The sequence below is a fragment of the Aotus nancymaae genome, unplaced genomic scaffold (assembly GCF_030222135.1).
Source record: "Aotus nancymaae isolate 86718 unplaced genomic scaffold, 86718_ANA_hifiasm-v0.15.2.pri h1tg000067l, whole genome shotgun sequence".
NCBI classification, from domain to species: Eukaryota; Metazoa; Chordata; class Mammalia; order Primates; family Aotidae; genus Aotus; species Aotus nancymaae.
Genome location: NW_026988482.1, coordinates 4514572 through 4539291, shown reverse-complemented (window position 1 = coordinate 4539291; position 24720 = coordinate 4514572). Strand labels below are relative to the sequence as shown.

Sequence of the window (24720 nt, the reverse complement as noted above, 5' to 3'; positions counted from 1 at the left end):
GGGAAAACAATGCTAGAAAATAACCTCATAAAGATCAAGAAAAGTGATCCCCCTCCTTCAAGATCAAGAAGGCAAGGTCAACTGAATTGGAAAGTATTGGGAGAGTGGCAGCCTCCTAGGAGGCAGCTCATGGAACTCTCCTGCCAAAGCTGCGGGTCTTCCCAGCAGCCCCTCATGGATGGCAGCACCAGATTGTACATTGTAGGGTGATGAGTGTGTGATGCATATAGATGTATAGATGTCTCCTGCATCTCGGTGCCAGTGAAATAGTAATCCTGCTCAACTACGGAGTCATATACGTAGTGTGTATATACTACTATCTAGTTACATAGATTCAAATGCACAGCTGTGCTTTTATCTGGTGCTTTGTGAATCTAAAACCACTAGTTAGTCCTTTATAACCGTATCTTCCAGGTATAGACAAAAGGATAGGTGGAATTGCTCCTGGGATTTGTTGGTTTCCCTGCCTATGCTCGTTTTTTTGAGACGGAGTCTTTTTTTTTTTTTGAGACGGAGTTTCGCTCTTGTTACCCAGGCTGGAGTGCAATGGCGCAATCTTGGCTCACCGCAACCTCCGCCTCCTGGGTTCAGGCAATTCTCCTGCCTCAGCCTCCTGAGTAGCTGGGATTACAGGCACGCGCCACCATGCCCAGCTAATTTTTTTTTTTTTTAGTAGAGACGGGGTTTCACCATGTTGACCAGGATGGTCTCGATCTCCTGATCTCGTGATCCACCCGCCTTGGCCTCCCAAAGTGCTGGGATTACAGGCGTGAGCCACCACGCCTGGCGAGACGGAGTCTTAGTCTGTCGCCTAGGCTGGAGTGCGGTGGAGTGATCTTGGTTCACTGCAACCTTTGCCTCCCGAGTTCAAACAAGTCTCCTGCCTCAGCCTCCCGAGTAGCTGGAATTATAGGTGCCCACCATCACACCCAGCTAATATTTGTATTTTTAGTAGAGATAGGGTTTCACCGTGTTGGCCAGGCTGGCCTCGAACTCCTAACCTCAGGTCATCTGTCCGCCTAAGCCTCCCAAAGTGCTGGGATTATAGCCATGAGCCACCGTGCCCTGCCCACATAGGCTCTTTAGCTGAGGCTTCATGGACATTGTACTTCTTTGTTCCTAAAGTGAATCTGGCCTGTTTCCTGTCAGCTTTGGTTAATGCTTCAGTGTTACCTTATTATATAAACAGGTATCATGAAACCTTAAAAAATTGTTGATACTTCTGCCTCAAGACACTGCAAGTCATTTTGTCTCCCAATTTCTCCGTTTTCTTTTAATACAAGGATTTGGAATAGAATTGTATAGTAGTTTCAAATCTGAGAGGTCCCTTTAAGATTACCTCGTACAGTCTCACCTCGGGTTGGAGAACACTGAGGCCCCAGATACCAAATCTTGCTTCCTCAACTGGGATGATACCACCGCTAAAGGGGTGGAAATGGATTCTTGGCAGGGCCAGAAAACCATGTTGTCGTGGTTCACGGCCTTCCAAAGCTCAACCTCACCCCCTCCCTTCCTACAAGCAATAAAATCTTTTAAAAGTTTTCTTATTAGTAGGGTAATAATGGAAAAAAAAAAAAAAAGTTTGAGAAACACTGATGAAAAGTGACTTGACCCTGGGCAAGCTGCCCATTGGAGGGATTGGATGAGACCTTGGCTCTTCTGATCCCACAGCCAACATTCTTTCTGCTGCCTCTGTTTATTTCTTTGGTCTTACTTTTTAAACATGTCTCATGTTTGAACCTGATTGGTATTTTTCAAACTGTAGATTGACCAGCATATTTTAATAAAATAGGATAGAACTGAAAGTACCAAAAGGCAGAATGAGTCATTTTTAACAAAACGTCTGTTTTAATTGTCTGTATCCTGGGTAGTTTGTATTGTGAGTTGCAGCCAAAAAGGTTTCAAAAAGCTGAACTAGATGATCTTAATAATCCTTGGGTGTTTAATCGTCTCTGACTCTGTGATCATATGCCAGCCTCAGTACCAAACAGATTGGGTGACTTGTTCAAGGACAGGTAGGACGAGGGAAAACAGCCAGACCTCTGACTCTTGATTTCTAGATTAGTTTTCTACCCACCAGGAAAGCTTTACTAAATCACTGTTATTTGGCTTAAGGTTTCGTGTTTTAAGAAACTTAAATTCTTTTGAAAGAACAATTGTGTTGCTTATTCTGTTTAATTATAATTCCATTTGGTTTTATGTTATAGGACACGGGTGTGGAGGCAAAGAACCATGAAGTACGCAACAACCACAGGTACCGAGCGGCTTTGTTGTTCTGTCTGATTCTGCTTCAGATTGTGAACTAAGAAAGGGAACCGTTTAATCCCTTAATATGTGCGTAATAGAATTAGTTATAAATTTTGGATTTTCATGATGATTTTTTAGAAAGTGTTAAGTCATAGTTTTCACCTCGTTTATATCAAATCTCTCTTGATCTTGAGTCTTAAAATACAGAGCTCAGCCAGGCGCGGTGGCTCACGCCTGTAATCCCAGCACTTTGGGAGGCTGAGGCAGGCAGATCAACTGAGGTCAGGAGTTCTCAACCAGCCTGGCCAACATGGTGAAACCCTGTCTCTATTAAAAACTACAAAAATTAGCTGGACATGGTGGTGATTGCCTGTAATCCCAGCTGCTTGGGAGGCTGTGGCCAGAGAATCTCTTGAACCCAGGAGGTGGAGGTTGCAGTGAGCTGAGATCGCGCCATTCACTCCAGCCTGGGCGACAGAGTGACTCCGTCTCAAAAAAAACCTAAAAAGTAAATAAAAAATAAATAAAATGGCCGGGCGTGGTGGCTCACGCCTGTAATCTCAGCACTTTGGGAGGCTGAGGTGGGTGGATCACCTGAGGTCAGGAGTTCAAGACCAGCCTGGCCAACATGGTGAAACCCTGTCTTTATATAAAAAAATTAAAAAATAAAGTAAAATCAATAAATAAATAAAATAGAGCAATAATGGAGAAGATTTTATATTCGTGTTGTTCTGTCTGTTTGACCCTCTTAGTGTATTGGATTGGAAAATCCTAACTACGATGGTCAAAATCAGTGCTTTGAAAAAGCTATTTTAAGTATCAAAACCCTTTTTTCCAAATAAAATTTAACATGGAATTCCCAACTATAAAACATATAAAAGTATAATAAAGTATAACTTCCAGTGGATTGGGTATAACTCTACCTACCCTGCCCTCCTCCCCTGCCCATACACATACATAGTCATCCAGCAGCCCCTGTGACAAGTCTTGGGCTCTATGGAGCCCCATGGAAAGACACTTAAATAATGTGCAACCTTACTGTTTTTTAAAGAAGAAATTACTATGTTGAGCCTATGGATTATATTGAAGAAATAACTATTATGAACTGTCGAAGAACATTTATTTCATATATGATATTAGAAGTACATTTTATATATGTGTATGTTAGAAGTACATTTTATAAATTAGCCAGATGTGGTGCCACACGCCTGTAATCCCAGCTACTTGGGAGGCTGAGACAGGAGAATCGCTTGAACCCAGATGGTGGAGGTTGCAGTGAGCCAAGATTGCGCCACTGCACTCCAGCCTGGGTGACAGGATTCCGTCTCGAGAAAAAAAAAACCGTCTTCTATACACAGTAGCTTGTCATTATGGCGGCGATGCCAGTAGGCTGCTGTAAGAGTCACTAGTGTTGCAAGAGAACCACACACCTCTGTGTACGTAGAGGTAGAGGCAGAGGAACAGAGTGACTGAGAGCTCAAATTCTGGAGTGACGCAGAGCTAGGTTCAAATCCTGTATTCTTCCTTTAGCTCTGTAATTTTGGGGACAATAATAGCTTGAGCATTGGTTTCTTCATCTTTGAAACTGAGGTAACAATGGTAGTATGTATTTCATTAGGATTATTGTGAAAATTTAAGTCGATGTTGAGTCTTTATCACAGGACCTGAGGCACAGAAAGTGCTTATTGAATATTAGTTATTACTGGCCAGGCACAGTGGCTCACACCTGTAATCCAGCACTTTGGGAGGCCGAAGCAGGTGGATCACGCGAGATCGGGAGTTCAAGACCAGCCTGGCCAATGTGGTGAAACCCCGCTCTACTAAAAATGTAAAAATGAGCTGGGTGTGATGATGGATGCCTGTAATCTCAGCTCTTTGGGAAGCTGAAGCAGGAGAACTGCTTGACCCCAGGAGGCAGAGGTTGCAGTGAGCCGAGATCGCACCATCGTACTCCAGCCTGGGTGACAGAGCAAAACACTGTCTCAAAAATAAATAAATAAATAGACTAAAGATTAGTTATGATTAGTGATGATGATTTTTAACACTATTGTAATTTGATCCTTGGCAAAACAAAGCATCTTTTAATTTTAAGTGGTTCTGTATTTTAAGTTGAAAAAGCTGAGTAATTTATGTTCATGAGTATCTTTAATTTCAGTGAAAAGAAGTGCACTAATATTAAAGTGATCATTTTGGGCTCAGTTTTGCTAGTTTTACCAAAAAGCTTGAACTTACCAGTTCGAGTCCCAATCAGCCAGTTAATCATATTCTCATTCTCATTCTTTGCTCTCCAGTAACATTTCTGTGTGATTTTCATGGTGTTTTAAACAGGAAGAAACATTACCAAGGTCCTCATTGCAAACAGAGGAGAAATTGCCTGCAGGGTGATGCGCACAGCCAGAAAACTGGGTGTACAGTCCGTGGCGGTTTATAGTGAGGCTGACAGGAATTCCATGCATGTAGATATGGTATGTTGTTAAAAACTGGAAGCCACGTCTTACAAGTGATCACATTTATTCATTACTGTGTCAGTATTTTAGTTCTTTATGATGACAGTTGATATTTGCTAATGGTAACAGGGTTGAAGTAGGTAAGTTCAGACTGCTCACTAATAATTCTTGGAACATTTTTCAAATACAGCGTCAGTTGAACTAAGCGGGGTGCTTAGTAGAACAGTTGATTTACAGGCAAGGTCTTTGTCTCCTTGAGGATTGATTAAAACAGTTCACAGAATGTTACTGATCCACAGACCACACTTTGAGTAACTCATGTCCAGAGTCCCTGAATACAAGGAGAAACATCCAGGCTCTACTTTTAGCAACTGCTACTTACTGGCTAAGTGATTGTAGCCAAGTCACTTCATGTTTCGGAGCCTTGCTTCATCTGTAAAGTTATAACTAAAAAGACCCAACTCCCCTGAAGGTTGTAAATGTTATGAGTGAGTTCTTACTAGCTTTTTTTTTTTTTTTTTTTGACAGTCTCACTCTGTTGCCCAGGCTGGAGTGCAGTGGCATGTTCTTGGCTCACTGCAACCTCCGCCTCCCAGGTTAAAGTGATTCTCATGCCTCAGCCTCCTGAGTAGCTGGATTACAGACACATGCCACCATGCCCAGCTAATTATTTGTATTTTTAGTAGACATGGGGTTTCACCATGTTGGTCAAAACGGTCTTGAGCTCCTGGCCTCAAGTGATCCACCTACCTCAGCCTCCCAAAGTGCTGGGATTAGGAGCATGAGCCACCACGCCCAGTCTATCACTAGCTTTTATCCACTAGAAATAACTGTAACTATGGACGAATTCAGCTGTTGGCCTTCATTATGCCTGCAGCAAGACTCCAAGCACTAGCCCAAATCTATGATGAGCAGCCTCACCTGGGCTTTCATCATTGTACAGCAGGCCCATGTGGCGCACTAGCCACTTTTTTCCTCATTCTGTGCAGTGACTATTTCAAATCTATTTCGCTTTATTCCAACCTCCAATTCTCCTCTACCCACCTATTCACAGCAGATGATCTTGATTTCACAGAGAAAATAAAATTGAGCTTCCTACCACAGAATCTGCTGACTTAGTTACGTCTGCATCCATCTTTTCCCATTGAAGGCCAGTGCTCTGGATCGCTTCTCTTTTTGTCTTTTTAAGAATTTTCCCGGGAGCCGCGGTGGCTCCGGCCAGATGTCCTGACGCTTGGGGAGGCGAGGCTATGAGTTCAATGCCAAGCTGGGCAATATGATGAACCTCTCATTCATTTAAAAAAAAAAAAGAATTTTCCCAAAATAAGAGAGTAAATTTTAAATGTCTTACCGTGAAAAATAACAGGTAAGTGAGATGATGGCTAGGTTAATTAGCTTGATTCAGTCATTACACATTGTAAGCATGTGGCAAAACATCACATTGTACCCCATGAATGTATACAATTATGATTCGTCAGTTAACAATATTAATAAAACGTAAAGCAAAATGAGACATTTCTATGTCAAAAAATAATCTTCATTTTTCAGTGATGTGTCTTCAACCACTCTCTACTAGACTAATAATGTCCATGTCCCTAAGTTTAGTGGAGTCTCCAGGCCTGAACTGACTATCTCCCAGCAGGATTTAGCACCCTAGTAAACTGCTCCCTTCTTTTAGAAATAAATTCGTCTGTGGCTTTTCCAGCCGCTTGCCTTCTTGTCTTCTCTCAGTGCCCTTTCTCTGGACCCTACCCATCTACCAGACCCTTCTGTTGAAGTTCCTTGGGACTTGGTCCTTGACCCTCTTTTCTCAGTGTTTACTCTTGTTCTAGCTCATTTCACATACTCCTGTAGCTTTGAGAAAAACTCCCAAATTTCTATTTCAAGCCCAGACTTTCTTTTGAGCATGATACATCTATATCCAACTGCCCATTCAACTTCTCTACTTTGATATCGTCACAGGTACCAAACTAATGTGACTGAAATTGAACTCATGACCTTTCATCTGTACTGAACCTGCATTTCTTACAGACTTCCCTAACCCCATAGAGGACAACACCATTGCTAAGAAAAACAATAATGGCAGAGATCTAGAAGTCTTTGAACGTTTTTCTCTCTTCTTTCCCACTCTAGATCCTTTTCCCTCTCATCAAGTAAATGACCAAGTACCATTAATTCTGTTTCCCAAACATTTCTGTCCACTTCTTTCTCCTCCCTCCCACCTGTAACTCAAAGTCATAATCACCTTTCTTCTTTCCTTCCTTCCTTCCTTCCTTCCCTCCCTTCCTTCCCTTCCTTCCTCCCTCCCTCCCTTCCTTTCTCTCTCTCTTTTTTTCTCTCTCCTTTCTTTCCTTCCTTCCCTCCCTCCCTTCCTTTCTCTCTCTCTCCTTTCCTTCCTTCCCTCCCTCCCCTCCCTCCCTCCCTTCCTTTCTCTCTCTCTCTCCTTTCTTTCCTTCCTTCCTTTTTTCCCTCCTTCCCTCCCTCCCTTCCTCCCTCCCTTCCTTCCTCCCTCCCTCCCTCCCTTCCTTCCTTCTTTCTTTTTCTTTCTTGAGAGGGTCTCACCCTTTCGCTTGGGCTGGAGTGCAGTGGCACAGTCACAGCTCAATGCAGCCTCAACCTTCCAGGCTCAAGTGATCCTCCCACCTCAGCCTCCTGATTAGGTGTGACTACAGGCACTTGCTACCATGGCTGGCTAATTTTTTTTATTTTTTGTAGAGATGATGTCTCACTATGTTGTCCCAAAGTGTTGGGATTATAGGGATTATAGGCATGAGCCAGCATGCCTGGCCCCACTGTCACCTCTTGCTTGGCCAAATGCTGCAGCCTTCTAAGTACCCTCTCTACCTCCACTCTTAAGTATCCCCCGTCCCCAGCCAACAATCTTTAAGTTACTTCTTTGTTTAAATGCTTTAATTTTCTTTCTTTCTTTCTTTTTTTTTTTTTTTTGAGGCAGAGTCTTGCTCTGTCACCAGGCTGGGGTACAGTGGCGCCATCTCGGCTCACTGTAACCTCCCAGATTCAAGTGATTCCCCTGCCTCAGCCTCCTGAGTGGCTGGGACTACAGGCATGTGCCACCACGCCCAGCTAATTTTTTGTATTTTAGTAGAGACAGGGTTTCACCGTGTTGGCTAGGATGGTCTCAATCTCCTGACCTTGTGATTCACCCGCCTCGGCCTCACAAAGTGCTGGGATTACAGGTGTGAACCACTGCGCCTGGCCAAATGCTTTAAACTTTTATATGATCTACCAGCTTATCAGTAATTTAAAAGGTGGATAATGAGTGTTGATGAAGGTGTTTAGAAATTGGTATGTTGATGGAAATATATATTGGTAAAACCATTTCAAGGCCGATTAACCAGAAGCTATTAAACTTGCATATCCTTCAGCCTTGCCCACATCCAGTTTTCTGCCGTTATAACCTAAGTGCGCATTAAGAGATACATGATTAAATGAACTGTGATACCTCCATACTACGGAATGTTTTGCAAATGTTATACAAAATGAGGTAGGCCTGTGTACTAGCAAGAAAAAGAGCTCCCAAGACATACCATTAATGAAGAAGGCAATTGCAGAAGATAGCTATGTAGTATGATCCTGTTTCTATAAAAGCAAGAACGAAAACTGCATGTGTTTATACAAGTCTATATGACTAGTTAGGAATGTGGATATGGAACAGTATGTCCCAAGTTGATTGTAGTGATGTTCTATCTGGAAGGTGATTGCAATGGGGGGAGTACCGAAGGGCTACTCTGCATTCGTATTGTAATAATTCATGTTCTTTAGAATGAGAAAAGATCTGTGTTTTGTGGAGGTAAAAGGGAAAAACAGGCTGGGTGCAGTGGCTGATCCCTGTAATCCCAGCACTTTGAGAGGCTGAGGTGGGCGGATCACCTGAGGTCAGGAGTTCGAGACCAGCCTGGCCAACATGGTGAAACCCTGTCTTACTAAAAATACATAAATTAGCTGGGCATGGTGGTATACACCTGTAATCTCAGCTACTGCGGCAGGGAGTGGGGGCAAGGCAGGAGAATTGCTTGAACCCAAGAGGCAGTGGTTGCAGTGAGCCAGAGATTGCACCACTGCACTCCAGCCTGGGGCGACAGAGCAAGACTCATCCCCCCAAAAAAATTAAAATGGTCTCTTTGCGTCCTCCCTTAGGAGAAAGCCCAAAGCTTGTAACCTCTCACAGGCCCTTTGAAATCTGTGCCCAGCTTTCTGTCCAGCATCCTTTCTGGCCCCTGGACCCCTTGCTCACTGTGTTCCAGCCACACAAGCCACCTTCAGTTGCTCAGATGGACCAGGTTTCTTCCCACCTTTATGTAGGTTGTTTTCTCTGCCTGAGAGACTCACCCTCCGCTCCATTCCTGTTCCCAACTCCACATTCTGATCTGTTTGCCAGGCAAAGTCTTGGTTGTCCTTGAGGAGCCTCCCCTGACTTCCCTCCTAGGTGCTTCCTGACCACCTTCAGACTAGATCAGGCCTTCCTCCTGCAACCTTTATGCCCTTGGTTTTCCCTTCATGACGTTCATCACAGTTGTCATTAAGTGTTTAATGTCTGTCTCTCCCCCTAGTCAGGGACATTTGTCTTGTTCACTGTGGTACAGGCAGCTCCCACCTGAAAGAGTGGCACATAGTAGGCCTCCAGTAAGTACTGGGATGAATGAACAATGTGCTTTATTTGGTCTACTTCAAGGGATGCTATGATTATGTGAAAATTTTAAAGAATAATATAAAATAATTCACTAATATATGAAAGCATTATCATACTCTGATAATTATATACAGTTTAGTCAACCTTGTAAGCTTTTTTCTTCCTTTGTACATCTGTCACATATTTTGTTCCTATTATTAAATATACATTTTTAGCATTAAATACTTTTAAGGTTATGATTGTTTTAGGAATAATATGACTAATCCCTGTTACTTTCTATCCTGAGACACTGTACTTTCACACCAGTGTGTGGCTTATGCATGAAAACCAAGTTCTGTTACTCTCTTCATGCAAAAGATTCTAAGACTGGCTTATTTTTATAACATAGACATACACTGATACTTCAGTTTGGGAATTCTTGCACTGTTCTTGAGGGGCTGGCATTTTTATTTACAATAATAAAATGACCCCACAGCAGTTCGGTATAGTGTCTGAGTATGTACTAGCCACAGTCTTTTAAGCATGTGATGTTTCTTAAACAGGCAGATGAAGCATATTCCATTGGCCCTGCCCCCTCCCAGCAGAGCTACCTTTCTATGGAGAAAATCATTCAAGTGGCGAAGACCTCTGCTGCACAGGTGAGGGTTGTGAAGAGATTTGCAGTGTTAAAGGAATAATGTTTTATGCAATTGATGGAGAGCTACTTACAGAAATTTCTAATTTTAGCCCTTCCCAAGAGCTTTACATTTGATTATTGGATTATCATTGTAAACTAGGCACATCCCTTCTTATTTCTCAGCCAGTCTGCCTTTTTTACTGAATCCTGTGCACTTTAGATTTTTTGGGAAGTAGGTGGAGAGAGGGTCTAAATTCTAAGTTCAAATTAGGAGAGAATTCAGCTCTCTGTCCTCAAACTACATGCTCAAGTCCTTTGGGAGAAATAGGTAGGTAGAGCTCTAAATTGCAAGGTAAAATATAAGCAAGTAAGAAAGATTTTTCCATCCCAACTTCCCAGTCTCCTTCTAGGGCCATGTAAGGAGCTTAAGGGAGACGGTTCAGGCAGATGGAATTGCCAGGACTCTGAGATGAAAACAAGGTCGCTGTTCAAGGGAGAAAAGTGCTCAGTGTGGCTGGAGCGAAGGCAGTGAGTGGCTGTGTCACTCAGGTATGGTCAGTAAAACTAAAATTCCGTTTGACATTTCAGCAGAACTTAGTTTAGGAATTAGTTCCACCAGTGTGAGAGCACTGAAGCGGGGCGGGATGTTGAAATTACCCCATAATAATAACAGAAATTGACAACCACCCTTTGGGTTGGAGGAGAGACTGGCGGAGGGACCTTCTGCAGCTGTCGTCAGAGCTGTGGAGGGGCCTCCCTGGCTGCAGGGGGCTTAATGAGGCTGGTTCTCCCAGTTGCAAAAGAACCTGAAGGCTGGAGCCAGTGGCCACTGCCCTGAGCGAGGAAAGCTTCCTCGTTCCCGTTTCCCTACAGCGACCCCTACTGGCGAAACCTAACAGGAAGCCCACTGGCAAAGAGGCAGAGCCCCTTCACAAGGCAGCAGCTGGAAGGTTGGGTTTGCAGCTGGGAGAACCAACTGACAGGAAGAAAGTGGTAGGAGACGATGGGGCTAGAGGGAGGTAGAGGGAGGTAGGGCCAGCGTCATTTACAACATTATAGCTCTTTGTTTTTTTGAAACAAGGCCTTTGCTGTGTTGCCCAGGCTGGAGTGCAGTGGCACCGTCATGGCTCACTGCAGCCTCCAACTCCCGGGCTCAGGTGATCCTCCCACCTCAGCCTCCCAAGTAGCTGGGACCACAGGTGCACACCACCATGCCTGGCTAATTTTTTATTTTTTGTAGAGATGAGGTTTCTCCATGTTGCCCAGGCTGGTCTTGAATTCCTGGGCTCAAGTGATCTGCCCACCTCAGGCTCCCAAAGTGAGAACATTATAGGTCTTGATAAGGAGTTTGTGTTTCATTCTAAGAGCCATTGGGAGATTTTTTAAAGCTGAGGAGTAAAGCGATCTGCTTTACTTTTTAATGAAATCACTGCGGCTTCTGGGTGGGGAAATGGATGATTGGAGTGGGGCAAAGGTAGGGACAGTAACAATGAAAGACCGCAAAACAATTACAAGTAAATAGCCATAGGGTTGCCCGTCACCCTCACCTGAATTCCTGCTGCTTAGAAATGTTCTTATCTCCTCTAGCACATTGATCATTCAGCGTTTGATTTCCTGTTCTAGTCATGTTTATACTTAATTAATGTTTTGTTTCCAAGTTTAATATAGAGGTTGGCTCCTCCTTTGTGCTCTCCTAAGGGAAGAACTCACATCTTACACCATTTTTTAGCATACCTCCTAGCAACCCAGTGAGCTTGTACGCAGTCCTCAATTTGTTTTTGTTTTTTGAGATAGGGCCTCACTTGTCCAGGCTGGAGTGCAGCAGTGAGGGTTCAAGCAACCCTCCTGCCTCAGCTTCCCAAGTAGCTAGAACTACAGGCTTGCATCACCATGCCCCGCTGATTTTTTACATTTTTGTAGAGGTGGAGTCTCCCTATGTTGCCCAGGCTGGTCTCAAACTCCTGGCCTCAAGTGATCCTCCTACCTCAGCCTCCCAAACTGTTGGGATTACAAGTGTAATCCACTGCACCCAGCCAAGCCTTTAATTTAAATTAGTGAGTATGTGTAGTTGTTTGGTATTAATGTATCCCCAAATCAGTGTTCTCTTCTTTAGAATCAGAGTTCCTACACTGAATAGGTATTAATTTATACAAACACGTATTTAAAATATGCTTGTTTATAAAGCTTTTTTGGTTATAGCTTGAAGTAAAAGGTCCCTAGGAAGGTAGGGAGATGATAATACGTGGACATATATATATATATATACACCCACACGTATATATATCACCTGTCCTTAGGAATTCAGGCACTTTAGCATAAGTATCAGTTTATGTGTTTATCATGTGTTTAAGCATAAATGCCATGGTATTGTTACCTTCATCTTATGGGCATCAAATCTAATGCACACAAAGTGGCATGATGTTATTCCAAGTCATCTAAATCTTGCTACTCAAAGTGTGGTCCACAGACCAGCACACTTGGCATTCCTCATGAGCTCATTAGAAATGCAGACTTTTGAGCTGGGCACAGTGGCTTACGTCTGTAATCCCAGCTACTCGGAAGACTGAGGCAGGAGGATTGGTTGAACCCAGGAGTTTGAGGCCAGCCTGTAGAAGATAGCAAGACCCCATCTCTAAATAAAAAACAATACAACCTTTAAGTCCTACCCTAAACCCACTATAATTTGCATTTTATGCAAAATTTGCATTTGTAGCAAGATCCCCTGGTGATTTGAAATCAAAACTTGTCTAATCTTTGAAAGAGAAAGGATGAAACGAGTATTCTGTCTCCCAGCCCCTTTCCCTGTTCACTGGACCAGGCTGAGCAGAACTTTCTTGTCCTGCATTTTGGAAAAAGGGAAGTTGTTGTTTGATTGGAAATGTTCATTAATTAAAAATTACTTCCCATAGGCAAGTGAGCTTCCTTTTTATTTTATTATTGCTTTCTCTTCTAAGCTGCCTCCTTCTCAAGAGTTGAAAATCCACTGTCTTTTTAATGACCATTTTTCAGAGACCATTTTTTAGTTTAAATAACAACCCTCTAGCAAATGTGTGATATGCTAATTCCAGGAACTTTATCAAGTTTATACCCGTTTAAAATAGTGTCATGGCCGGGCGCAGTGGCTCACGCCTATAATCCCAGCACTTTGGGAGGCCGAGACAGGTGGATCACGAGTCAAGAGATCGAGACCATCCTGGTGAAACCCCATCTCTACTAAAACTACAAAAAATTAGCTGGGCATGGTGGCGTGTGCCTGTAATCCCAGCTACTCAGGAGGCTGAGGCAGGAGAATTGCTTGAACCCAGGAGGTGGAGGTTGCGGTGAGCCAAGATCGCGCCATTGCACTCCAGCCTGGGTAACAAGAGCGAAACTCTGTCTCAAAAAAAAAATAGTGTCATTTAGGTGCAACAGTAGCACGAACGATGAGAAAGGAATACTATTTATTTTGAAGTGTATTTCAAAGAACGTTTGAAAAGAATAAAATATTTTTAGACAGTATTTTTAAAAGAATAAAATATTTTCAAAAACTTCATTTTGCCTGGATATTCAAGATTCGAGGTGGCTTAGAAAAAATGAGTGGTGAAAACAAAGGATGAAAGAACAAAAGCCAAGTAACAAGAGTGAATAATGTTGGAATTAAATCAGAAAGTTTAGCCTAAGTAAAGCTATTAGCTCTTTGCAGCAGTCCTGATCAGAAAGGAAATTTGGTGGGTTATAATTTACAAAGTTCTTCTCTAATAAAAAGATACTTGCCAATTAGGAGAGCAAACCTTGCTTTAATGTTGACCTTAAAGAAATGTATTGGCCATCTAACAGAGGACATTGAATAACACTTGTATGATGATTTGAAAGAAGTTTTCTAAAACTCTAGAATTGTTCTTAATGTGGCCATTTTAATGTAAGCACTTTTAAAGAAAAAGTAAAATTGACAGGTGAGCTAAATTTCTGGTGATGCCTGGTGATATGCCTATATTGAGAAACTTGAGAAGATGTAAATATTTTTGAGGCTAGCTTTTTTTTTTTTTTAAGACGATGTCTCACTCTGTCTCCCAGGCTGGAGTGCAGTGGTATGATCATGGCTCACTGTAGCCTTGAACTCCTGGGCTGAAGTGATCCTGCCACCTCAGCCTCCCGGGTAGCTGTGATGAGACCATAGGCGTGCATCACTATGCCCAGCTAATTGTTCATTTGTTTGTTTCTTTTTGAAACAAAGTCTCACTATATTGCCCAGGCTGGTTTCAAACTCCTGGGCTTAAGTGATCCTTCCCTCTTGGCTCCCGGCGTGTTGGGGTTACAGACGTGAGCCAAGGCTCTGGCCACACTAGTTCTCTCGGCTGCCAGTTGTCTTCCGTCTTCTCTGGTTGGGAGAGAGATTGTAGTTAACCCTGTCTGCAGATTAGAACCACCTGAGCTTTTCATGAGACTGTTGCACTGCTTTGGAGAAGAGGCCTGTAGTGACCGGAAAGGAGCATAAAGAGGTCTGTGGACCGCTAGTGATGTTCTGATTCTTGAGCCGAGCACTGGCTGCACAGAGGTATTCAGTTTAAAAAACAATGGACATAAGGGCTGTACACTTAAGACAAATGCCCTTTTCTATACGTATATTATACTTTGGTCCCCTCAGTTATCTGAAGTAGCTCCTGAGCATGACTGTTTTGTAAAAGTGCTCCATTTTTTTTTTCATGTGCTACCAAGAGTTAGGAACTTTATTACAGGTACTTAAAAATCAGTGACAAGTAACTTAAATCCATATAACAAGTCATTTACTAAATACAGGTACTCTGTAGTTGACCAAAAGGAAACCCATATGTTTTAGGTATCACAGATAAAGGTAGAAAATTCTTGGTGTCAGGTCCCAGGGCCCGGATCCAGCCCATGCTGAAGTCCAGTGGGAGTGAGCAGATGAGCAGAAAGAACACTTGGGTGCATAGGCAGGTGAATATGATTTTATTAATCAGCAGCTCTTACTAGCAACTTACTTATACTAGCTCTCTCACGCTGTGCACCTTTATCTGAGCTGTCTGCTCTGGCTCTGTGGCTTCTGCCACCCACATGCCTGCAGCCACATGGCTGGCTCTCCCCTGCCTTCAGGGTCAGCAGCTTAACTCTTTCCCTCTCTGAGCATGAGCAAGCTGAGCTGTGTCCTGGCTCCCACCTGTCTGGCTACAAGATGGACAGCTTTGGCTCTTTGTCTCTGGATGCCAGTGCTGCCACCATGTCAAGCCATGTTGAGCCAAGCTGAGCCCCTGTACAGTATTAGCAGAGCAATTATGCCTTTTGCAGACAATAGTGGCATAGAGCCAAGTATGAGCTTACACAAACAGGTTTTATAACAAGTGGAGCATGTGCCTGCACCCTAAACTTGCTGAGTCATGCAGGCCTGGATGTCCGCGTCAGCCTATTTCTTGACCAGAGCACATCCATGTACCTTAACTTGGTAATAAGAATTTAAAGACTATAACTTGTCTCCTTCACTGTGAAAAAGACACTTCTCATGTTTGCTTGAAGGCAGAGCCAGTTTTTGTCTGCTCGAGGGTAGAACCAGCAACAACTTTGCTTGTGCTTTTGAACAAGTTACAGAGCAAAGTGAATACAAACTAAAAGGTTGGAAGAGATTATTTTGGCAGGGATTTAAGGAGGAAAAGAGATACTAGTTTTCTGTGTTTACTAATAAAGGCATGTTAGTACTGTAAATTGAAAAATATCAACAGGTTTGCAATCCTATGAACCCACGAAGGTGAAGTGGCAACTCAATACATGCCTGAAGCAAGAGAATTAGCCCACTGGTAATAGTGGTGCTGTTCTTTTCCATTTTAACCCATTCAGATGCTCAAGAACATCATGCTTTGGGTATATTAAATTGTTCTTCCTAAGAGAAAGTAGTTAAACTTCTTAAGGTTGTTCTCAGAGTGACTGAATTTTATTTTCCCAAGGAGACAGCTCCTTTTGATTTTACTTATTGTTACGATTTTGCTGTGTCCCCACCCAAATCTCATCTTGAATTGTGACTCCCACAATTCCCCACGTGTCATGGGGAGGAACCCAGTAGGAGGACTGAATTATGGGGACAGGTCTTTCCTGTGCTGTTCTTGTGATTGTGAATGAGTTTCATGAGGTCTGGTGGTTTTAGAAATGGGAGTTTCCTTGCACAAGCTCTCTCGTTGCCTGCTACCATCCATGTAGGTCGTGACTTGCTCCTCCTTGGCTTCCACCATGATTGTGAGTTCTCCCCAGCCATGTGGAACTGTAAGTCCAATAAACCTCTTTCTTTTGTAAATTGCCCAGTCTTGGGTATGTCTTTATCAGTAGCATAAAAACAGACTAATACAGAAAATTGGTTCCAATAGAGGGGGGCACTGCTGAAAAGATACTTAAAAGTGTGGACATTACTTTGGAACTGGGTAACAGCCAGAGGTTGGAACAGTTTGGAGGGCTCAGAAGACAGGAAAATGTGGGAAAGTTTGGAACTTCCTAGAGATTTGTTGAATGGCTTTGCCCAAATGCTGATAGTAATGTGGACAGGAAAGTCCAGGCTGTGGTCTCAGATGGAGATGAGGAACTTGTTGGAAACTGGAGCAAAGGTGACTCTTGTTATGTTTTAGTAAAGAGACTGGTGGCATTTTGTCCCTGCCCTAGAGTTATGTGGAAGTTCAAACTTGAGGCAGATGATTTAAGGTATCTGGCGGAAGAAATTTCCAAGCAACAAAGCATTCAGGAGATGACTTGGATAAAAGTTCAAAAAATTTGCCGCCTGACAATGTGATAGAAAAGAAAATCCCATTTTCTGAGGAGAAATTCATAAGTAACAAGGAGCCAAATGTTAATCCTCAAGACAATGGGGAAAATGTCTCCAGGGCATGTCAGAGGTCTTCATGGCAGCCCCTCCTATCACAGGCCCGGAGGCCCAGGAGGGAAAAAATGGTTGTGTGGGCCAGGCCAGGGTCCCCATGCTGTATGCAGTCCAGGGATTTGGTGCCCTGAGTCTCAGCTACTCCAGCCATGACTAAAAGGTGCTAAGGTACTGCTTGGGCTGTTGCTTCAGAGGGTGGAAGCCCCAAGCCTTGGCAGCTTCCACAGGGTATGGAGCTTAGGGGTGCACAGAAGTCAAAAATTGAGGTATGGGAATCTCACCTAGATTTCAGAAGATGTATGGAAACACCTGGATGTCCAAGCAAAAATTTGCTGCGGGGGCGGGGCCCTTATGAAGAACCTCTGCTAGGGCAATGCAAAAGGGAAATGTGGGGTCAGAGCCCCCACACAGAGTTCCTACCGGGGAACTGCCTAGTGGAGCTGTGAGAAGGCCACCGTCCTCCAAACCCCAGAATGGTAGATCCATTGATAGCTTGCACCGTGTACTTGGAAAAGCCGCACTCAACACTAGCCTGTGAAAGCAGTCAGGAGGGAGGCTGTACCCTGCAAAGCCACAGGGGTGGAGCTGCCCAAGACTATGGGAACCCACCTTTTGCATCAGCATGACCCAGATTCAAGACCTGGAATCAAAGGAGATCATTTTGGAGCTTTAAGATTTGACTGCCCTGCTGGATTTCAGACTTGCATGAGGCCAGTAGCCTTTTTGTTTTGGCCAGTTTCTCCCATTTGGAATGGCTATATTTACTCAGTGCCTATACCCGCATTGTATCTAGGAAGGAACTAGCTTGATTTTGATTTTACAGGCTCATAGGCAGAAGGGACTTGCCTTGTCTCAGGTGAGACCTTGGACTGTGGACTTTTGAGTTAATGCTAAAATGAATGAAGACTTTGGGGGACTGTAGGGAAGGCGTGATTGGTTTTGACATGTGAGGACGTGAGGTTTGGGAGGGGCCAGGGGATGAGTGATATGGTTTGGCAGGAAATGAGGTTTGGGAGGGGCCAGCTGCAGAATGATGTGGTTGGGCACTGTGTCCCCACGCAAATCTCGTCTTCCGTTTTAACTCTCACAGTTCCCACATACCATGGGAGGAACCCAGTGGGAGATGATGTAATTATGGGGCCAGGTCTTTCCTGCACTGTTCTCACGATAGTGAATGAGTCTCATGAGATCTGATGGTTTTAAAAATGGGAGTTTCCCTGCGCAAGCTTTCTCTTTGCCTGCCACCATTCATGTAAGACGTAGCCTTCCGCCATGATTGTGAGGCCTCCCCAGCCATGGGGAACTGTGAATCCAATAAACCTTTGTTTTGTAAATTGCCCAGTCTCAACTATGTCTTTATCACCAGCATGAAAACAGACTAATACAGTTATGAAAAGAGAACATTTATCTAGTACACCAAAAAGTTACATTGAATTCAGTATGTTTTTTTAATTCATTTTTTTCTTTCTTTTTTTCCATTTTTTAATTTTTTTCTTAAATTTGTTTATTTAACTTTAGATGCATACTGTATCTGGCATTTCTTCGCATGTTATCCCTCCCCACCCCCCCACCCCCACTGTCTCTCCCCTACCCCCTCAACTGCCCCCAGTGTGTGACGCTCCTCTCCCTGAGTCCACGTGTTCTCGTTGTTCAACACCCACCTATGAGTGAGAACATGTGGTGTTTGGCCTTCTGTTCTTGTGTCAGTTTGCTGAGAATGATGGTTTCTAGATTCATTCAAGTCCCTAAAAAGGGCACAAACTCGTTTTTTATGACTGCATAGTATTCCATGGTGTATATGTACCACATTTTCTTTGTCCAGTCTATCACTGTTGGGCATTTGGGTTAGTTCCAGGTGTTTGCTGTTGTACACAGGGCTGCAATGAATATACATGTGTATGTGTCTTTATAGTAGAACGATTTATAGTTCTTTGGGTATATGCCAAGTAATGGGATTGCTGGGTCAAATGAAATTTCTATTTCTAGGTCCTTGAGGAATCGCCACACTGTCTTCCACAGTGGTTGAACTAATTTACACTCCCACCAACAGTGTAAAAGTGTTCCTATTTCTCCATATCCTCTCCAGCATCTGTTGTCTCCAGGTTTTTTAGTGATCGCCATTCTAACTGGTATGAGATGATATCTCAATTGGTTTTGATTTGCATTTCTCTAATGACCAGTAATGATGAGCATTTTTTCATATGTTTGTTGGCCTCATATATGTCTTCTTTTGAAAAGTGTCTGTTCATATCCTTCGCCCACTTTTGAATGGGGTTGTTTGTTTTTTTCTTGTATATCTGTTTTAGTTCTTTGTAAATTCTGGTTATTAACCCTTTGTCAGATGGGTAGATTGCAAAAATTTTTTCCCATTCTGTTGGTTGCCGATTCGTTCTAATGATCGTTTCTTTTGCTGTACAGAAGCTCTGAATTTTAATTAGATCCCATTTGTCTATATTGGCTTTTATTGCCATTGCTTTGGTGTCTTAGTCATGAAGCCCTTGCCTATGCCTATGTCCTAAATGGTTTTGCCTATGTTTTCTGCTAGTGTTTTTACCATGTTAGGTTTTATGTTTAAATCTTCAATCCATCTGGAGTTAATCTTAGTGTAACGTGACAGGTAGGGGTCCAGTTTCTGCTTTCTGCACATGGCTAGCCAGTTTTCCCAACACCATTTATTAAACGTGGAGTCCTTTCCCCATTGCTTGTTTTTGCCGAGTTTGTCAAAGATCAGATGGTTGTAGATGTGTGATGTTTCTTCTGGGGCCTCTGTTCTGTTCCATTGGTCTATATCTCTGTTTTGGTACTAGTATCATGCTGTTTTGATTACTGTAGCCTTATAGTATAGTTTGAAGTCCAGCAGTGTTATGCCTCTGGCTTTGTTCTTTTGGCTTAGCATTGTCTTGGCTATGCAAGCTCTCTTGTGATTCCATATGAAGTTTAAAGTGGCGTTTTCCAGTTCTGTGAAGAAGGTCATTGGTAGCTTGATGGGGATAGCATTGAATCTATAGATTACTTTGGGCAGTATGGCCATTTTCACAATATTAATTCTTCCTAACCATGAGCATGGAATGTTTTTCCATCTGTTTGTGTCCTCTCTTATTTCACTGAGCAGTGGTTTGTAGTTCTCCTTGAAAAGGTCCTTTACATCCTTTGTTAGTTGTATTCCTAGGTATTTTATTCTCTTTGTAGCAATTGTGAATGGTAGTTCGCTCTTGATTTGGCTCTCTGACTGTTATTGGTGTATAGGAATGCTTGTGATTTCTGCACATTGATTTTGTATCCTGAGACTTTGCTGAAGTTGCTTATCAGTTTGAGAAGATTTTGGACTGAGACTGAATTCAGTATCTGTTAAAAAGAAGGGAGACTAGTAACAGACACTCTGGAAATGAAATTAAGGAAATAGTTACATTCACAATAGCAATCAAATACTTAGGAATAAAGTTAGCAAAAGCAGTTCAAGACATATTTACTGAAAACTATAAAACATTGCTGAGAGAAATAAACAGATATTTCATCAGAACACTCAATATTGTTAAGGTGGCATTATATATTTAATGCAGTCTTTATCAAAATCCCAGCAGGCTCTTTAAAAAAAAAAAATGACAAGCAAAATCTAAAATAGCCAAAGAGCCTAATATATAGCTAAAACAGTTTTCAAAAAGCTTAACTAATTTGTAGGGTTTAGACTCTTGTTTCAGAAGTCATTACGCCAGGTGTGGTGGCTCACTCCTGTAATCCCAGCACTTTGGGAGGCCAAGGTGAGTGGATCACTTGAGATCAGGAGTTTGAGACCAGCCTGGCCAATGTGGTGAAACCCCATCTCTGAAAAATACGAAAATTAGCCAGACATGGTAGCAGGCACCTGTAATCCCAGCTACTTGGGAGACTGAGGCAGGAAAATTGCTGGAACCCAGGAGTCAGAGGTTCCAGGGAGCCAAGATCATGCCATTGCAATCCAGCCTGGGTGACAGAGCAAGACTCCATCTCAAAACAAAACAGACAAAAATATTATAAAGCTACAGTAACCAAAACAGTGTGGTATTGGTATAAGGATAAAAACATAGGTCAGTAGAACATGATAGAAAATCCAAAAATTGGCCAGGTATGGTGGCTCACACCTGTAATCTCAGCACTTTGGGAGGCTGAGGTGGGCGGATCATGAAGTCAGGAGATCAAGACCATCCTGGCTAATACGGTGAAACCCCATCTCTACAAAAAAAAAAAAAAAAAAAAAAATTAGCCAGGCATGGAGGCATGTGCCTGTCATCCCAGCTACTCAGGAGGCTGAGGCAGGAGAATCGCTTGAATCCAGGAGGCAGAGGTTCCAGTGAGCTGAGATCGCACCACTGTACTGCAGCATGGGTGACAGAGCAAGACTCTGTCTCGAAATTGAAAAAAGAAAATCCAAATACAGACTCACACATATGTAGTCAGTTGATTTTGAATAAAGGTGCTGAAGTATTTCAATAAAGGAAAGGAGGATTTTTTCAAAAAATGGTGCTGGAGTAATTTGATATCTCTGTAAAAAGATGAACCTAAATTCTAGATCCTAGACTCTTACCTCACGCCTTAAACAAACAAAATAATAAATTTACAGTGTATTATAGACCTAAATGTAAGAGTTAAAACTATAAAACTTTTTTTTTTTTTTTTAAATTAAGACAGGGTTTCACCATGTTGGTCAGGCTGGTCTTGAACTCCCGACCTCAGGTGATCTGCCCACCGTGGCCTCCAAAGTGCTTGGATTTCATATAAAACTTCTAAAAGAAATATAGGAGAAAATCTTTGAGACCTTGGATTAGGGAAAGATTTCTTAGACACAATACTATAAGAAAGGTTTATGAAAGAAAAAAATGATAAATGGACTTCAAAGCTTGAAATTATTGCTAAGAAACTCAATCTTTAAAAAATGGGCAAAATATTTGAATAGATCCTTCACTAAAGAAGATACACAAATGACCAGAAAGCCCATTAAAAGATGTTCCACATATAAGCTGTTAGGGAACTATAAATCAAAACCTCAGTGAGGTACCACTTCATTAGGATACTATAATCGAAAAGAGATGGTAACAAGTATCGGTGAGGACTTAGAGAAATTGGAACCCTTCTGCGTTACTGATGAGAAGGTAAAGTGGTACAGCCACTTTGGAAAACAGTTTTGCAATTTCTCAAAAGATTAAACATAGAGTTACTTTATGAACTACTACCTCCACTTCTTCAGTATATACCCAAAAGAAATGAAAACACATCCACACAGAAATTTATATCTGAATGTTTATAGCAGTATTATTTATAGTAGCCAAAAAAGTGGAAACACAAATGTCTATCAACTGACGAATGGATAGATAAAATGCAGTATAGCCATACAGTGGAGTATTATTTTGCCATCAAAAAGGAATGAAGTACTGATTTGTGTCAAAAAATGGATGAACCTTGAAAACATCACGTTCAGTGACAGAGCCAGTCATTAAAGACTGCAGGTATTATATGATTTCATTCATATGAAGTGTTCCTATAGGTACATCTATAGAGACAGAAAGTAGATTCACAGCTGCCTAGGGCTGGGGGTGTTTGGGGAATGGGAAATGGCTGCTGAGAGGCACAGGACTTCTTTTTTGGGGTGTTAAAAACTTAAATTATTAGATGTTAGTATTTTATAGTGATGATTGTGCAACTCCAAGTATACTAAAAATCATTGGGTTGGTTGGCTGAGTTTTAGGGTATGTGAGTTATATCTCAACAACTATGTTTAAAAAGTAACACTATGCACCTTCTAGTTTGGCTAAAATAAAAAAAACTGACATTACAACGTGGGCAGGGATGTGGAAACACTTGAAAGCATCGTACATTGCTAGTGGAAATGCAAAATAAAATCATCCCTTTAGAAAAATTGTTTGGCTGTTGCTTGAAAAGTTAAATGTATTCTTAACATATTATGACAAAACAATTGCACTCCTGGGTATTTACCCAAGAGAAATGAAAAATATGTTCACACAGACTTGTCTGTGAACATTTGTAACACCATTATTCATAATAACCACAAACTGGAAAACAATTCAAATGAATGGGTAAACAAAATGTGGTATATCCATAACACGGAATCCATGTTATAAGAATAAATGAGCTACTGACACACTCAACAACATGAATAAACCTTGAAAAATTATGTGAAGTTAAAGAAGCAGACAATGCTATGTGCTATATGATTCTATTTGTATGGATTTTTTAAAAGGCAAAACTATAGCGACAAAAAACGTCAGTTGTTGCTTGGGTTTGGGAACAGATTGCATATGAGCACATGGGAACTTCGTCAAGTGATGCAGGTGTTCTAAAACTAGATTGTAGTGTTAGTTGCACAATGTATAGATTTACTAAATTCATGAAACTATAAATAGATGAACGCTATGTATTATAAATCATATCTCAGAAGAAAACCCAAACCAGGGAGGACTAGGACATAGGTCTGTTTCATTTGCCTAGTATAAATGTTTGACCATTGTATATAAATACTCAAATTGTGGGAGAAAATATTTGCAAACTTTGTGTCTGACAAAAGTCTAACATCCAGCACCTATAAGGGACTTAAACAGATGTACAAGAGAAAAACAGTGCCATTAAAAAGTGGGCAAAGGACATAAACAGACACTTCTCAAAAGAAGACATACATGTGACCAACAAACATGAAAAGGAGCTCAATATCACTGGTCATTAGAGAAGTGCAAATCAAAACCACAATGAGATACCATCTCATGCTAGTCAAAATGGCTATTACTAAGAAGACAAAAAAAAAAAAAAAAAAACAGATGCCAGGAGGTTGCGGAGAAAAGGGAACACTTATACACTGTTGGTGGGAGTGTAAATTAGTTCAACCATTGTGGGAAGCAGCAGGATGATTTGCTCAAAGAGCAAAAAGCAAAACTGCCATTTGACCCAGCAATCCCATTATTGGTTGTATACCCAGAGGAATATAAATCATTCTGTCATAAAGACACCTGCGTACGTATGTTCTTTGCAGCACTGTTCACAATAGCAAAGACATAGAATCGGCCTAAATGCCCATCAGTGACAGATTGGATAAAGAAAAGGTGGTACATGTACACCATGGAATACTATGCAGCCATAATAAAGAATGGTATCATACAATTTCTGGGAACGTGGATGGAGCTGGAGGCCATTATCCTTAGCAAATTAACACAGGAACAGAAAACCAAATACTGCATGTTCTCACTTAGAAGTGGGAGCTGAATGATAAGAACTTATAAACACAAAGAAGAACAAAAGACACTGAACTCTACTTGAATGGGGAAGGTAGGAGGGAGAGGAGCAGAAAAGATAACTGTTGAGTATTGGGCTTAGTACCTGGGAGATGAAATAATCTGTACGACAAACCTCTATGACATTTATTCACCTATGTAATCTTCATATATATGCACCCCAAAACCTAAAATAAAAGTTATAAAATAAAATTGAACCTTGGTTTAAAATAAATTCCCAACTGGCCGTAAAATGTGACTGTCGAGCATTTTTATCGTATCTGGCATTTTACTGTTTCCTGTCACTAGGATGTGGGTTTTTCTATACGTGTGAGTTTCCCAAGACATCTGAGACTTACCCGTTTAATCTTGAAATGTTCTTTTAATGTAACTATTTTGAAATAGGGTTGGCTAAGCTTTTGTTTTTTACATTGTTTCGGTCGTAATTATAATACTCATTATTTTAGAAGAACAAATCCCCTCAGAGCTACTGATGTTGGAGAGAGAGTGGCTTCGTCACTCATTAAATCATCCAAGCCCACTCTGCCTTTTGCTTTCTTCTGTTTCTTCCCTTTTTTCTGTTGGTGTGTTCGCTCTTAGAAATCTTGCTCTCATCCGGTTACTGAATTTCCTCTTCTGTGGGCTAAAATACCAGT

The 24720-nt window shown here is 41.8% G+C and overlaps 1 protein-coding gene across 4 annotated transcripts in view; it reads left to right on the top strand.

The window, feature by feature from the left end:
• The window catches only part of MCCC1 (methylcrotonyl-CoA carboxylase subunit 1), a 78768-nt gene that overhangs the window by 2200 nt on the left and 51848 nt on the right, over positions 1-24720 (top strand). Inside the window, exons 1-4 of one of the 4 annotated variants that reach the window (XM_021674506.2) lie at positions 1998-2015; positions 2208-2254; positions 4576-4712; positions 9888-9983. In XM_021674506.2, the coding sequence (XP_021530181.2) occupies positions 2233-2254; positions 4576-4712; positions 9888-9983 (255 nt within the window). In that variant the 5' untranslated portion in view covers positions 1998-2015; positions 2208-2232. Of the gene's footprint in view, positions 1-1997; positions 2016-2207; positions 2255-4575; positions 4713-9887; positions 9984-24720 lie in introns of those variants that run through there. The other 3 variants (XM_021674505.2, XM_064366847.1, XM_021674507.2) reach the window with 3 other exon arrangements.